Here is a 15842-nt window from a genome sequence, read left to right as displayed (position 1 = left end):
TTTTTTTATAAACTTAAAGTATTCATGCTAAGGTGTAATGAGAGTTGAAAATCATACTTTTTAATGTATTTATCTGTTTGCTTATTTTATTTACAAGATCCAGAATATAAAAAGTTTTTAGAGTCATACAATTTGGATGAAGAGAAGCTGACTTCTACCCCAGAAACTTTGCTGGAAGAAATAGAGGCAAGGACTAAAGAAATGATAGGTAAAATACATTTCTCTGTGTATTCATTTTTTTTTTTTTTGGGATTAGACCTATAAGCAAAGGCAATCGATAAATTCTGATTTCTCTTTCGTTCATGGACAGACACAGCTTCTGATTCTTCTTAATTATTAGGTTATACTGCCCCCTACAGGAGTAGGACACTAGGTAGGAAAAAGCTTAACTATGCCTATGGGCAGTCCCAGGGGGTATACACCGGAGCGGTGCCCACCCTGTTCCTGGTATGGTAAGTAGCTGCATCCCCCCCCTCTACTCCTGGAGGGTTTTAGGGTGGACGTGGGCACCTCCCTGGGATGGTGGGAACCCTGGGTTCCCCTCCTTCCTCCCCCCAGCCCCTCTAAAATTTTGGAGGTCACTGTGGGTCTTTCGCCCCCCCCCTCTCTGGGTGAGGTTATGAGCTGGCTGTTGTCACATGCTCTTAAGGGGAGGCTGGTTGGAGTTGCTGCTGACCGGGTTTCCCTGGTATGTACCGGGGGGTTGAGCAGGGTCCCCTGCCACCCTGGGAGTTGGTGACTAGGGCAGAAATATCCATTGGGCTCCCTGCGGCAGTTGTTGGGCTGGGGGAGCAGATAGTTTAGAGTCCATACGCGGCCAGATCCGGCCGAAAATTTAGGCCGTGGCTTTGCGGCCTATAAGTCGGAAACTATGTGAGGCGGCCCCTGTGAGGATGACTAAAGCCACTGGCTCTCATTTGGGCATCCACCCCCCCCCCCCCTGCCCCTGGGTGGTCGGCTCCGCTGGGGCTCATGTCCAAGCGCCCACAGAAATTTAGGCAGCGGGTTGCAGCCTACTAGGCCATGCGGCTGAGTTGGACACCTCCGTCGGGGGTGGTCCCAGTGCTTTTAGCTGTAACCCCAACTCTTCCTTTGTGCATCTGCCGGGCTAGGATCCATGCAAATTCAGGCCGCAGCCTGATAGGCCATGTGGTTAGCTTGGCGGGTCTTTTGGAGGGGGGTGCTGTGGAGGTGCTTCATTTTTTAATGACAGCCTTGCCGCCATCAGGGTACCCTGTCTGTGCGTCCGCATCACGGTGGGTGGCACCTTTTAAGTGGGCTATTTCCTAATAAACCCTCTATGGAGGGCTTGGAGAGCAACCGCCTCGTTTTTTTGCGGGGTCCAGTAGGTGGTCTATTCGTGGGCCCTTGGTCAGCGTCCCCTTTGCGAGATCGCAGATTATGTTCTCTGGGTGAGTTTTAGTATATAGCGACCCTACTGGGTCTGTGTCCATGCACCCTGAGTGCTCAAATAGTGAGGATGTTTCCTCTGGTTCTCTAGCTGCGCATGAAAAGGCGCTGGTAAATGCACCGTTTCTGTCAGTGCGTGACATTTTTAAAAAAGGAGGTTGCAGCTGATGCTGCGTTGGAGGTGCTGGTCCCTTTTGGCATCCACAGGCCTTCCAAAGCGGCAAGGGTGTTGCCTTTTCCGCTTACTTTGACAATATTCTCATGAAACAGTGGGGTTGTCCAAAACGCAGTGGTTCCTTAACTGCGTTAAACGTTGACGGTCCCTCCTGTCGTGGACTCGTCGGTTTCCAGGCTAAATAAAGCTACCTTCATTCCGGTTGAGGAGTCCCCGGCCTTTAAATATCCAGCTGATGGAAGGGCGGAGCCTCAGGCCCACAATATATTCGCTGTGGCTGATTTGGCACTTAGGCCAGTATTTACTGTTGCTCTGGGGTCGCAAGCTCAGACCGAGTGGGCTAAACTTTTACGCCGGGACCTGGAGGGGGAAACCACTTCCCCCGTCTTTGGGGAGCTGGCAGATCAGTTGGTCTAGGGGCTACAGTTTATCTGTGATGCCTCTTGGATGTGGCTCCTTTGATTTCTAGGCTGTCTGTATCAGCAGTGGTCCTTCCGCCTATTATCTGGCTGAAATGCTGGTCTGCGGACCAGACTTCTAAGAAGGCCTTATCTGATCCCAGGTTTTTTTTGCATCGGGTGCTGAAGGATGGAGGTTTGTCGGAGTCAGTAAATCTTTGCTGTTGAAAGCCAGGAAATCTACTTCTAGGAAGATCTACCATCGTACGTGGAAGATGTACATTGCACGGTTTGAGTATCATGGGGTTCATCCTTGCTCCTTCTCTGTGGATCGGTTTCCTAACCTTCCTTTAATGGGCGGTTGAACAGAAGTTGGCCTTGAGTACCATCAAGGGCCAGGTATCGGCTTTGGCAGTCTTTTTCCAACAACCTTTGGCCTCACATTCCCTGGTGCGTACTTTTCTTCAGGGTGTCCGACATTTGGTTCCTTTAGTGTGGGCTCTGTTGCCGCCCTGGGATCTTAAATCAAAACGGAAAATTCCTATCATACTTACCGTAATTTTCCTTTCCTGGTGGTCTCCATGGCAGCCTACGTGTGGGTTAACCCCGCCTCCTCTCCAATGGTATAGGACCCCCCTCTATAAATTTCAGCTTGCAGGCACAGCCAGTGTTCCATATCTTAGCCGAATCCAAGACCAGAGGGTGGGAACTCCGGCTGCCATGGAGACCACCAGGAAAGGAAAATTACGGTAAGTATGATAGGAATTTTCCGTTTTCCTGGCAGTCTCCATGGCAGCCTACGTGTGGGAAATAACTAGCCCAAACCACACGGGTGGGAATGTTTCAAATCAAATTTTACTTCAAATTATTAGCAGACAAAACAGTCAAGCCAAAATTAACTGAAGATAAGGAGGCTGGCTCCACACAATAATGTGTCATAAACGTATTTACAGAAGACCATGAAGCTGCTCTGCAGACTACTTCTGGTGCAACATGATGTGAAGCCGCCCAGGACGTTGAGATGCTTCTCGTCGAGTGGGCTGTCACCGCCTCCGGAGGAGCCAAACCCTCTACACAGTAAGCTCGCTGAATGGCAGACACAATCCAGGCCGCAATGGACCTTGACGAGGCCCGTTTCCCTCTATTCTTGCCTGAGAAAAGGACGAAGAGATTATCCGATTGTCTGAAAGAAGACGTTGACTGGAGATATTCCATAAGAGTTTTCCCTACATCCAAGGGATGAGGTTCATTATCCTCTGAAGAACGAAAGGTAGGAAGTACAATCTCCTGGTTCTCATGAAAAACCGATGATACCTTCGGATTGGAATTGAGCATCGGAATTAGGACTACTCGGTCCGGGAAAAACGTTCTCTTTATAACCAAGAGAACTGATCTCAGAAACTCTTTTAGCTGAAGTGATTGCTACTAAAAAGGCTGTTTTAATGGTAAGATCTTTAATGGAGTCCGACAAACTAGATCTTGAAAGGACGTTAAGGACAAGGGGAAGGTCCCATTTTGGGAACCTTGGCTTCCTCTGAGGTCTGAGTCTGACCGCACCTTTGAAGAATTGTTGTATGAGTATATGCTTGGCCCAGGAGAACCCTGAGAACACCGATAAGGCTGATATTTGCACCCTGAGAGTCCCAACTGATAGGGACTTATCCAGACCTGCTTGAAGGAACTTCAGGACTTCTTGAACTCCGAAATTCAGGGAATGATTTCCCTCCGGGTACGTGAATTCCAAGAATCTAGACCAGACTCTACAGTAAACTCTGTTCGTGCTAGGTCTCCTAGAGTTCATTAAAGTAGGGATTGCCCCAGGAGGGCATCCGAGTGACTCCAACCTCTCCCTCTCAAGAACCAGACCGTTAACCTGAGCAAGGCGGGGCAGGGGTGTAATGTTGTTCCCTGCGAGAGAAGGTCTGGTTTGATGGGCAGGGGAATCGGGCTCCGATAGCTGAGTTGCAGGAGAAGTGGGAACCAGGGCCTGTTCGGCCAGTGAGGGGCTACCATGACGATCTCCACATCTTCTGCTTGGAGTCTCTGAAGAAATCTGAGGATGATGGGAAATGGGGGAAAAGCATATGCCCTGCTGAATTCCCATCTGTCGGTCAGAGCATCCGTTCCGCATGCTTGGTGACACTTGCTGCGTGTGAAGTACCGGACTAGCTTGTGGTTGCATGGAGATGCAAACAGGTCTACTTCTGGTGAGACCCCTAGGGACAGAATCCACTTGAATGAGTCTATGTGGAGAGACCATTCGTTGTGATTCAACTGAACTCTGGAAAGGAAATCTGCCTGAACATTCTGTGGCCCCGGAATGTAGGCCGCCGAGATGTTGGACAGATGGGCTTGGGCCCATGTCATGATTGGGTCTACTTCTTGAAGAAGGGAGAGACTCCTGGTACCGCCCTGTCTTTTCACATAAGCCACTGCCGTGGTGTTGTCCATTCGAAGAAGTACGGATTTGCCTTCTATTAGATGATGGAAAGCTTGAAGAGCTAGAAAAGCCGCACGAAGCTCCAGGACGTTGGAAACCGGGGAGTGGGCTTGCGGGGGCCATTTCCCTTGAGCCACCTCTGTCATGCAATGGGCTCCCCAGCCAGAGTTGCTGGCGTCGGTTGTAATGATGACCCATGTGATGGGGACTAGAGAATGGCAATTGAGCAGGTTCTTGCGTTGGAGCCACCAAAATAAGCTGCTCCTCATGCTGTGGGAAATAAAGATATGCTGATCGTGATCTTCCGGATTCCACTGCCGAAGGAAGCCCCTCTGAAAGGGCCGCATTCGCCACAGTGCCCACTTGACCATAGGGGCCGTCGAGACCATTGTGCCGATGATCTTGAGACACTGGGATGCCGTCAGAAAAGAGGATGAGAGGGCTGGAAGGATCCTCTCCCGAACCACCGGGATTTTCTCTAGAGGCAGAGAAAGTGTATTCTGAACGGTGTTGAATTGAGCCCCTAGATAGACCAGATGTTGAGAGGGCTCCAGATGACTTTTTTGAAGATTCAACAACCACCCGAACTCCATGAGAGTTGTAGTGACCAGGTCCCTGTGGAACAAAAGTTGATCCCGGTCTTGTGACAATAGTAGAAGATCGTCCAAGTAGTGATGTAGACGTACACCCTTTGTTCTGATTAGAGCCACCACAGCTAGAAGGACCTTGGAAAACACCCTTGGGGATGTGGACAGGCCAAAAGGAAGGCAGATGAACTGGAAGTGTTGATGTTCTACCGCGAAACGAAGGTACTTGTGGAAGTTTACTGCTATAGGCACATGGAAATACGCGTCTTTGAGATCTATTGACACTAGCCGGTCTCCTGGAAGTACTGCTTTCTGGATAGTAGATAAGGTTTCCATTTTGAACTTTTCGTTCTTGATGAACCTGTTGAGATAGGTGAGATCTATCACAGGGCGCCAGGATCCATTCTTCTTCTGTACTAGAAAGAGGGGCGAGTATACGCCTTGGAATCTTTCCTGCACGGGCACCGGAATTATTGCGCCCTGAGCTACCAAAGTGCTTACATAGTCGAGCAAAACGTTTCTTTTCTCGTCCTGAGAAGGCAAGCGAGTGGGAATAAATCTGGACACGGGATCTGTTGAGAAAGTCCATGTGTGTCCTGTGGACACTGTCCTGATGGTCCAGAAGTCTGAGATTGAGGCCGCCCAGACACGCTGAAAGCGGAGCAGGCGTGCCCCCACCTGGCATGTCTGAACGGGCCCAATCTCAAAAGGACTTCGAGGTTTCTTGACCGGAAGGTGCTGAGCCTCTGACCGGCTTACGAGAGGATGCTTGGCTGCTCTTCCAATTTCTCCTGTAATCTCGCCCAGGCCTATATGAGCGGGCATCCTTTGATCGCTCTGCAAACTGCTTTCTTGGTTGCTGCTTCTTAGGGCCAAAGAGGCGCCTATCTTGGGGAAGGAGACCTGACTTTCCACCCGTCACTTTAGTAATTGCATTATCCAATTTGTTTCCAAATAAAGAGGAACCTTCAAAAGGGATTTTGCACCAAGCCTGTTTAGAGGCTGGGTCTGCCAGCCAGGGACGCAACCACAGGGCCCGTTTGGCTGTGACAGAAGCCAACATGGATCTGGATAAGAGACGTAACACATCAATGGATGCTTCTCCAAGAAACACAGAAGCTAACTTCAGTTCCTGAACAGGAGAGTTCTCTACTGCATCTTCAGACACACTTCTTAATTTTAGTTCAACATCAGAAACCCAGGTTTCCATGGCCTTAGACATGGCTGCTAGTGCTAGCACAGGTTTACAAGCCGCACCGGCTGTGACATAAATTCTTTTTAAATCCAAGTCCATCTTCCTATCCAGAGGGTCTTTAAAGGACACCGCATTATCCAGCGGGAGTGTAACGTGTTTAGCCAGTCTGGAAACTGCAGCATCAACCAGAGGAGCTGATTCCAGGTGACTGACTTCTTCCGATTTAAAAGGATACAACTTGGACAGTTTGGAGGATAAGGAGGTCTTGCTGTCCCCTTTACTCCACTCTTCTAGGATGACATCTTTCAATTCTGACAGGAGCGGAAAGTTTAGCCGCTCTTTCCCCAAATGTTTGAAAAACCTTCTCTGTTTTACTTGTGGGGTACTGGGATCTTCCCATTTCAGAGCCTCTTTGACTGCTCTTATGAGAGGTGCAACAAGGGCAAAATCAAAACCCCCAACTGCACCTTCCTCTTCTTCCGAATCGCTCTCTGAGGATTTCCCGGAAGTGAAGCTTGGCTGAGAGGGACCTTGCTCTTCAGGAGCATCAGCAGGAGAGCTGGGAGTAGCAGATCCAGGTGTGGGACTAGCATTCCACTCTTTCATGGATTGTTGGACAATCCGTTTCACCAGGGATTCCAATCTCTGATCTTCAGACTCTCTTTCACCAGCTGCACGAGCGAAACAGGGCTCGCAAAGGGACTTGTCCTCCGGGACATGCGCCCCACAACCCCAACAGGCTCTCTGGGCCGTATGGCTACTGTGGCGGTGTCTGGAGGAGGAATGTGAGCCTCTCCTCTCATGTCTGCTCCCTGATGGAGACTCACGGCGTCTTGACCTTGAAGATGATTCTCTTCGTGGCCTGACAGGGTCTCTTTCTTGACCAGACCTGGAGGAGCTGGGAGAAAGAGAAATCCAGGGAGACACAGGATTTAGCCATGAATCATGAGCCAGCATCCCTCCCTTCATATCCCTCTAAATGTACCAGCACTCACCTGTTGTGAGAGGGCTGGCCACAAGAGGGCGGTGAAGCAGGATCCATGTTTCAGGCAAAACCACAAACTCACTAGGAAGTAGAGCATACAGGGATCACTACAAAGCAATAAGGAACATACAGGTGTTGTCCTAATATGCATCCAACCGCTCTCCCCCCCCCCCCCCCCCCCCTGCATACCACAAAAAGGTATGCAGCATCCGGTCCCCACATACCTGGTAAACAAACGGACAAGGTACCGGGAAGACGTCGCTATGCCCACAGTGCATTCCCAAATGCTCTGGAGCTGACAGGCGTTTAAATTTTCGCGCCAGGATGACGTCAGCGATGGCCGGCCGTGATCGCAAGTGCGCATGCGCGGACCAGGCCTCGCTTCCGATCGCGGCGAAGTGCGCATGCGCAGGCAGCGAGCGGAGCTCCATTACCATACAGCGCATGCGTCCGCCGGACTGAGCGGAGGGGAAGCAGGAAGGAGATGGCTGGAACGCACGGAGCGTTCCAGCCGCCATTGGGCCACCAGGGATAGCAAAGAAAGATAGTTTGGAGACAAACAAACATAACAAAAACACTGCCATGGAGGAGACAAATCTTCAGACCCTGTCAGGATATCCGTCGGCCATCCGAAGCACCGCACAGTTATCAGCCAAAGGGGATTTTGAAATGTCACTCACCCGCCCGTGGCTGGGCCCTGGACATAGACACCGACTTTCATTCTGAGGTAAGCCGACCAAATTCCAACAGGAAATAATCCAAATAGTTGGTCCTTGGAGGAGGACAAAAAAGGAACACTGGCTGTGCCTGCAAGCTGAAATTTATAGAGGGGGGTCCTATACCATTGGAGAGGAGGCGGGGTTAACCCACACGTAGGCTGCCATGGAGACTGCCAGGAAAAGGGGTTTTATGGAAAAAGTAAAAACTTTAACAAAGAGACAGCACAGGCGTGACCTCTCTACAGGAAATGTTACATAGGCATATTGAAAGTATAAAAGCACATCACATAGGCTTGAATACATTTTTCTATCAAGAAAAGAGGTCTGGCATATCAATCTAAGTATCTAGCCTCGTAACCACCTCAATCCAGCTATGCCGGAATATATGCATCTCCAGCTGTTGCCCTTGAGGAAATAAAGCCAGCGTACCCAGGTCACGAAAGACAGGCTCATCCTATTAGGAATCGGTCCATTACCAAGAGGGCTTAAGCTAGGTGTATCCTACCAGGGACCCCACAACGCCTCAAATTTACAAGGACACCCCTTATATTGATAAATACATTTCTCTAGTCTAAGGGTTTCACTCATACATTGTAACCATTCCTTATATGGGGGAGGCTCGGCGGACTTCCAGTACCGAAGCAGCACCCTATGAGCCTGGAAAAGGGCCCCAGCGACTGCCTCACCAAAAGAGGCCAGCATTTGTAGGTCATCCAGTATGCTCAGGAGACATGGTTTTTGATCCAACGGTATAGAAGTCATAAACATCTTGTTAATGGTGTCCAGCACTCCAACCCAATAGATATGCAGTTTGGGGCATCTCCAGGCTAGATGGATTAGATCCTGGTGGTCCCTTAAACATTTGCCACAGGTGGGAGAGTCTAGGATGCCCACGGCATGACGTCTGGATGGAGTATAATGCACCCTTAAGTACAACTGCATTAGCCTCTGCTTCACATTCAATGAACTTTGGGACACTGCTTGAAGGTCCTTTTCCCATTGATCCTCGACAAAGGAGCCTACATCTCTCTCCCACTTCTCACCTGCTTTTAGGGGGAATGCGGTCAGAAAGTCATTAGGTAACATGCCATAGCATCTAGATATAAATCTCTTTGTGGAAGCCGTCTCCAACATCAGCCCTGCGATCTTAATGTGGTGCTTTCAGCTCTACAGAAGCCTCCCTTCGAAAATATTCAGGAGGTTTCCCTGCTTGCGCTGCCCCAGAAGGCGGCCTTTTTTTGGTGGCTATCACCTCTGCGCACAGGGTGTCGGAACTGGTGGTGTTATCCTGTCCATTTTATTGGTCATTCACAAGGATAAGGTGGTGCTTCGCCCCTGTCTGTCATTCCTTCCTAAAGTGGTCTCTGACTGTCATTTGAATGAAGACATTGTGTTGCCTTCTCCGTGTCCCAAGCTACACATCTGAAGGAAATGACGTACTGTATGTGTTGGATGTGGTACGGGTAATTAGGGTGTACCTGGCAGCTACTGAGTTTTAGAAAGTCAGACTCTCTATTTGTGCTCACGGACGGACCTCACAAAGGGTTGTCCGCTTCTTCTGCGAGCATTTCCAGATGGATCGGACAGACGGTGGTTCAAGCTTATTTCATCAGGAGGTCAGGTTCCTCCTTTGCCTGTCAAAGAGCACTCTACTAGGGCTCTTGGTGTCTTCTGGGCTTTCCGTCATCAAGCGTCAGTGATGCAGGTTTGCAAAGCTGCTACCTGGTTGTTGGTGCACACTTTTACAAAATTTTTATAAAGTGGATGTGTTGGCATCTGCGGATGCTTCTTTTGGCCGCAAGGTTTTGCTGGCTGCTGTTTAGAGGACCTGGTCCTCTTTGAGGGTGTATTGTGTTTTTTTTTTTTTTTTTTTTTTTTCAGGTGAGCTCCAGTTGTTTATGCTTGAGCTCCATGTTACCTGGTTGGGTATAGTTAGTCTTTGGAATTTTTTTTCAGCTTTTTTTCCCACCCCTCATGTTTAACACTGCTTTGGGACGTCCCAATTGTTAAGAAGAATCAGGAGCTGTGTCTTTCAATAAACAAAATAGAAAATGAGATTTTTGACTTAACGTAAAATCCATTTCTCTGATGTTTATTGATGGACACAGCACCCGCCCTTCTGTGGAGTTGGCTTTCTTCTGGCACTGCTTGTAACAAAACGGAGTGCCTATAGCTGAGAGTGGGGTTAAACCCCCTGGGACTGCCCATAGGTGTAGTCAAGCTTTTTCCTGCCTAGTGTCCTACTTTTGTAGGGGGCAGTATAACCCAATGGTTAAGAAGAATCAGGAGCTGTGTCCATCAATGAACATCAGAGAAATGGATTTTACTGTAAGTCAAAAATCCAATTTTTACTAGCAGTATGTTGAATCCAAACAAAAGTAGCAATAATCCCATATGTAGATTTGCTGCTCGTAAGCAATGAAGTCTTGAAGATCACTCAAATTGGTCAGAAGCTCCTCAGTGTTGGTCACAGTGAGATTCAGAGGCACTTGAAAATGTTTTTATTTTATTTTTTTGCTGAGGATTTCTCGGTGGTCATCGGCTGTGGTTTAATCTTCTAGGTTGGTTTCAGCCCAGCTATCTAGCAGTAGCCTATATGTTTATCAATTAGCGAAGGCTGATATTGTTTGTTGGAGTTCTGACGCATTGCGGGGGGACGTCTCTATATCTCCACGTGTGTGGGAGTCCTTGAGCCCTCACTTCGCAAGGTCTCCCTCCTGGGAAATAACAAGTTTCCTACTGTATTTTTATGCTTGTCTATCCCGGACTGTACTACCTGACCACTGGGACTGTTATACGGTTTCGTACCGTTTTTCAATTATTGCTGTTTTGTTATAACACACGTTTGTATGCTGAAAACTTTCAATAAAAATCATTGAAAAGAAAATGTTTTTAAGTTTTAGAAAAATATCCTATATGATGAGAATTGTTTAAGTTGAACCACTTCAATACAGTGCACTTTCACCCCCTTCTGCCCAGGCCAATTTTCAGCTTTCAGTGCTGTCACAATTTGAATGACAATTGCACGGTCATGCTACACTGTACCCATATGACATTGTTATCATTTTTTTTCACACAAATAGTGCTTTCTTTTGGTGGTATTTAATCACCGCTGGCTTTTTTATTTCCTAAAAAAAAAAAAAAAAAAGACAGAAAATTTTGAAAAAAAAAAAATATATATTTTTAATTTTTGAAAAGAAGTAATTTTTCTCCTTCACTGATGTGGCAGCACTGATGAGGTGGCACTGATGAGGTACCAATATGCTGCACTGACTGGCAACACCGTGGGCACTGATGGGCATTGGTTTGGGGGACTTGTGGGCACTTTTTTTTTTTTTTTAAATCAGGGCACTGATAATCAGTGCCCCGATTACCTTTCCTATGCTCCCTTTTGAGGAGGAGCCGCTGATTGGCTCTCCTCACCACACACAGACAGTGTGAGGCTAGGAGAGCTGATAAACGGCACTTCCTCATTTACATGTGACCGGCTGTGATTGGACACAGCCGATCACATGGGTAAAGAGCCAAGTAATTGGCTCTTTACCAAGATTGGGGTCGCCCCATGGCCTAGCAACATGGCACGGCCACGATCGCCACACTGCGCGCCCCCACGGGTGTGCGAGAGAGGTTGTTCTGGTGTGCTGTCATATGATGCCATCCCAGAACAAGTGGTTAAAGTGATACTAAAGCTAAAACATTTTTTAACTTTAATGCATTCTCTGCATTAAGGTAAACATTTTCTATTTTTCTCTTCTTCACACAGCATCTACAGCAGGAGCCATTGGCTCCTCCTGTCAATCAAATGCAGTGAGGGGGAAGTGGGGGGCAGGACTCCGTAGAAACACAGCTCGGGAGGATGCAGACACTGTGTGCCTCCATAGCAGACAGCTTGCTATGGGGACACATGAAAAAGAGGAGCCTGGAGTGCCGCCGGGCGACCCGAGAAGGAGGATCGGGGCTGCTCTGTGCAATACCACTGCACAGAGCAGGTAAGTATAACCTGTTTATTTTTAGTAAATCATTTTTGTTTACTTTAGGAACACTTTAAGCCTCCTATAAGTAGCTTTCTCAGTCAGTTGTGGGGGGATGGAAAATTTGGCATCTAAAACTCCAGTTGTGTTTTTTTTTTTAATAATTTAGAATAGTTTGATATTGTGGAGGTCTATACCCAGAGCTCTTGCCTGCCCATGTTCTGTCATTCATTTTTTTTTTTTTGCTTGGCTTTTGCCCCCAAGTTATGTGGACATTTCCACACCCTACATTGAGTGTGCACTCAATGTTTTTGCTTTGGTGCAGTTTTTTTTTTCTGCACTCGTGAATAATTTAATGTATTCATGCAATGAAAATGGTCGATCAGTCCAATCTGTGATCTGGATGTGATGAAAGGATTTGCAACCTGAATGTTACCTTGCTCTTGAATGTATGTCTGAGCTCTCAGATTAACAAAGGTAATTATTTTAAAGCATTAAGCTCTTTTTGCTGTTTTGCGGAATAACATTTCACTGACAGACATCTGAATGTATTTATTCTGCTTTTAGCTGCACTGTAAGGCTCCATGTACACGGGACGCTGGAAATGGCCGTTTAGGAGCAGTTGGGCGTTTTTTTCAGAAGCCCCTGAACCCATCTACATTTTATCTTATCTGTCCATGTACACCAGGTCGTTTACAGTCATTTGCAGGCAGTTGCGTTCAGGGACTGTTTTTAGAACGCAATTATATGCGTTCGAACGTGTGTTTCCCGGCGTTTCAAACGCGTCTGAACGCGTCCAAACGCGATGACCCGCGTTTAGCGTTCGCGTTTTTCCATTTTAAAGGGGAATAATTTTTTTGACCTCTAGGAACGCTTCTAAGCGCAAACGCCGCTAAACGCTGGTACAAACGCGACCGAACGGACGTTTCAAACGTCCTAAAAATTCCAGCATTCAAAGGGACTTTTAACAACGTCCCGTGTACATGGAGCCTTAGGCTGCTTTTCATGTCCCCTTGATGATCATAAATGTCTTGATATGAATGACTGTATTTCCTTAAACCTCTAAAAAGCATTTACCTTTTTACCTTGCAGCGAAGAAGACCACTCCCCTGTTAAGCTTTTTAAAAAATAGACAGGTATGTTGTGCGTGTGTGTTTTTTTTTTTTATTTATGTTTTCCTCTCTTGACCCCTCTTACACCGATACAGTTTTGTTAATATTTGTACCTCTTTTAGGGCTCTTTCACACAGGCGGACCGTTCAGATCCACCTGTCCGTGTTTTTTTTTTTTTTTTTTTTTTTGGCGGATCTGAACGGTCCCCCCATGCATCCCTATGGGGCATCGGATGTCAGTGGAGACATGTCCGCTGACATCCGATCTGTCAAATCTGTACGGATGGAAACCCTATTTTCCATCCGTCCAGTGGATCTGATCGGATTCGATCGGATGAGAACGGACCGACGGTCCGTTCCCATCCGATTTCCCCCAAAGAGATGCATGGGGAACTGAAAGAACTGAGGCTCCCACCGGCCGCATCGCTGGATCGTGGGACAGGTGAGTGTGCTTTTTTTTAAAAGTCATCAGCTACACTTTTTGTAGCTGCTGACTTTTAATAAACACAAAAACGGGTGGAACTAGTAGAGTTTGTAGTAAAAAATAAAAAAAAAGGGAGCCGTGGTAAAATATTCATTTTCAAGACACTATTTCATCCGAACCATGTAATAGCTGCTTTGTTCCAGTTTTGTAGATCTGCTTTAATCTTTTTGGTCAACAGTCAGAAATGTAATTTAAAAATCTGTCTTAGGGCCCTTTCACACGGCTTAGTTCCTTCGATGGAGCCATTCTGCTCACCGGGGGATCGATCCGCCGATCTCCGCTGAGCAGGCGGATGACCGCTCCGTTTGCTCTGTGTGCAGAGATGGAGGTGTCAGATTCCCACTGTCCCCTATGGGGGAATCGGATGAGAACGGTCCACATGTGTGAAAGGGGCCGTAAGTTAGTGGGAGTCCGCGTGCCCAAATATTATGAGAAGACCACTTAAAGGTAGATTGTCGTTGTATGCTCTGTAGTTGTTGAGGGGATAATGTAATCTCTCTCCCTCTCCCTCTGCTTCTTGGCACTAGGGTTTTGCCTTTTTATATAAGCTTACCGATGTTAATTGGAAATGTCCTAGGAAATTCGACAAGAACTGGTCAGACTGGATAGATTCGTGGGCTATCGCCTTGATGTGATATTACTGGCAAGACCTTGCTAATCCCTAGCCTAGTTTGTGGTCACGGAGTCCTGGTTCACACTGGTGATCAGCGAACTGCTGAGGGTGTCAATGTAAAGGTAATGACCCCTTTAGATCGGTTCACAGAACGCAGTGCGAACTGGGTATATGGTGCAGGAATTGGATCGCATAGGTGTGAACACCCATGCGATCCGATTTTCAGTGCAGACCAAAGGGTCCTATCCCATTTTGGTGCGACTACAATTTGATTTCAGCCATACAGTTTGTATGCCTGAAATCGCATTGCACAGACATTGCATGTGATCTGAACAGCAATGCAGTGTGAATCGCATGCTATGTCTTGCATCGCACATGTGTCATCCATCCCTGAGTGATGTATTTGTTCCTCTAATCCTGTAATTAACAGATGCGACCTAATAGTCTGTAAAAACCGTTCAAGAAAGTAAAAAAAATGGGGGGACAAAGGACAACCTTGTTGGGTTCACTTACTTATCAAAAAGGGGCTGAAATAAAATTGTTGGTTCTCACAGAGGTAGTCGGATGTGAGTATAAGGCCCTGACCCATGCCAACATGTTCATCCCTAAGCCTGTATGGGCCAGGGAGGCTAAAACAAACTCCCAGCTCACTCTATCAAATGCGTTTTTCTGTGTCTGCAGATAAAATGTTTTTCTCTTGAGCAAGATGTATAGCATTCTTTGAATGTTTGTCTCTCTCCTCTTGTTGGGATATAAAGGCAGACTGATCGGGATGTTTAATGGAGGGAATATAGGGCAAAAGTCAACTGGCCAAAATTCTTGTAAAAATGTTTAAATCTACATTTTTAGAAGGAATATAAGCCTATAACTCTGGTACTGCTGAGGGTCTTTGCCTTCTTTGGGTATAACAGTAATCATAGCACGAAGGGTATCTTGTGGTAAGGCAGGGCTTGACAAATTTGCTTGAAATCTAGGAGCCAGCTAAAAAAAGTTAGGAGCCAGTTTATTTTTCACGCATGCCGAATGGCCGGCTTCTGTCAGACTGGCTGCCATACACACGGGCCCAAAGGCAGCCAGTTTTTGTTGATCCGGCTGATGTTGCCTAGCATTCTACCCATGTGTACTTTGTTTTTATTTCTTCTGATATTAAAGAAACACTCCAACCACTATGACCACTTCAGTGAAGTAGTCATGGTGGAGGGAGTCAGAAACACTGCACATGCTGGGATATTTACAATTTATGTGCTGGGGGCTAGTTGCGCCCCTAGCACATGTGACTTACTGCTGGTGGAGAGTGTGAGGAGCGGCACTGGAGGCAGCATGCAGAGCCGATGCTTCCTGTATCTGTGTTCTCACAGGCGAAGTGCATTTGATATCAATCCGCCTGTGACAGGACAGAGTTAGAACTATACAGGAAGCATCGGCTCAGTTCTGTCTGTACAGGGAGTGTATTCCTGCTCCGAGTGCAAAATACAATTTTGAGATTTGTGTACAAAAAAAAAAACTGAGAGGAGAGAAAGATCTGTCATCCCAAAATAGGACGCCAAGCATCCACATGTACTGTCTATTAGGACACTTGTATGCACTGATGCGATGCAATTAAATATTGTAGTCCTTTAAGCCTCAAGGTCCTCTGTGTCTACTTCCTCAACTCAAGGAGTCACCTGCAGTATATGCACCTTTTAAATAAATTGTATGGAACTCCACCAAATGTACACTCTACCTGAGGCCCTCCAGGAGTGGAGCATTTCACA

At 47.2% G+C, this 15842-nt stretch overlaps 1 protein-coding gene across 1 annotated transcript in view; it reads left to right on the top strand.

Annotated features, from left to right (window-relative positions):
- Positions 1 to 15842, top strand: part of UPF3B (UPF3B regulator of nonsense mediated mRNA decay) — a 43152-nt gene that overhangs the window by 9685 nt on the left and 17625 nt on the right. The window contains exons 5-6 of the mRNA XM_082262689.1: positions 98 to 208; positions 12973 to 13016. Of these exons, the coding sequence (XP_082118815.1) occupies positions 98 to 208; positions 12973 to 13016 (155 nt within the window). The remainder of the gene's footprint in view (positions 1 to 97; positions 209 to 12972; positions 13017 to 15842) is intronic.

The sequence above is a fragment of the Pelophylax lessonae genome (genome assembly GCF_965119305.1).
Source record: "Pelophylax lessonae genome assembly, chromosome: 7".
NCBI lineage: Eukaryota > Metazoa > Chordata > Amphibia > Anura > Ranidae > Pelophylax > Pelophylax lessonae.
This window is presented reverse-complemented; position numbering and strand designations above follow the sequence as displayed.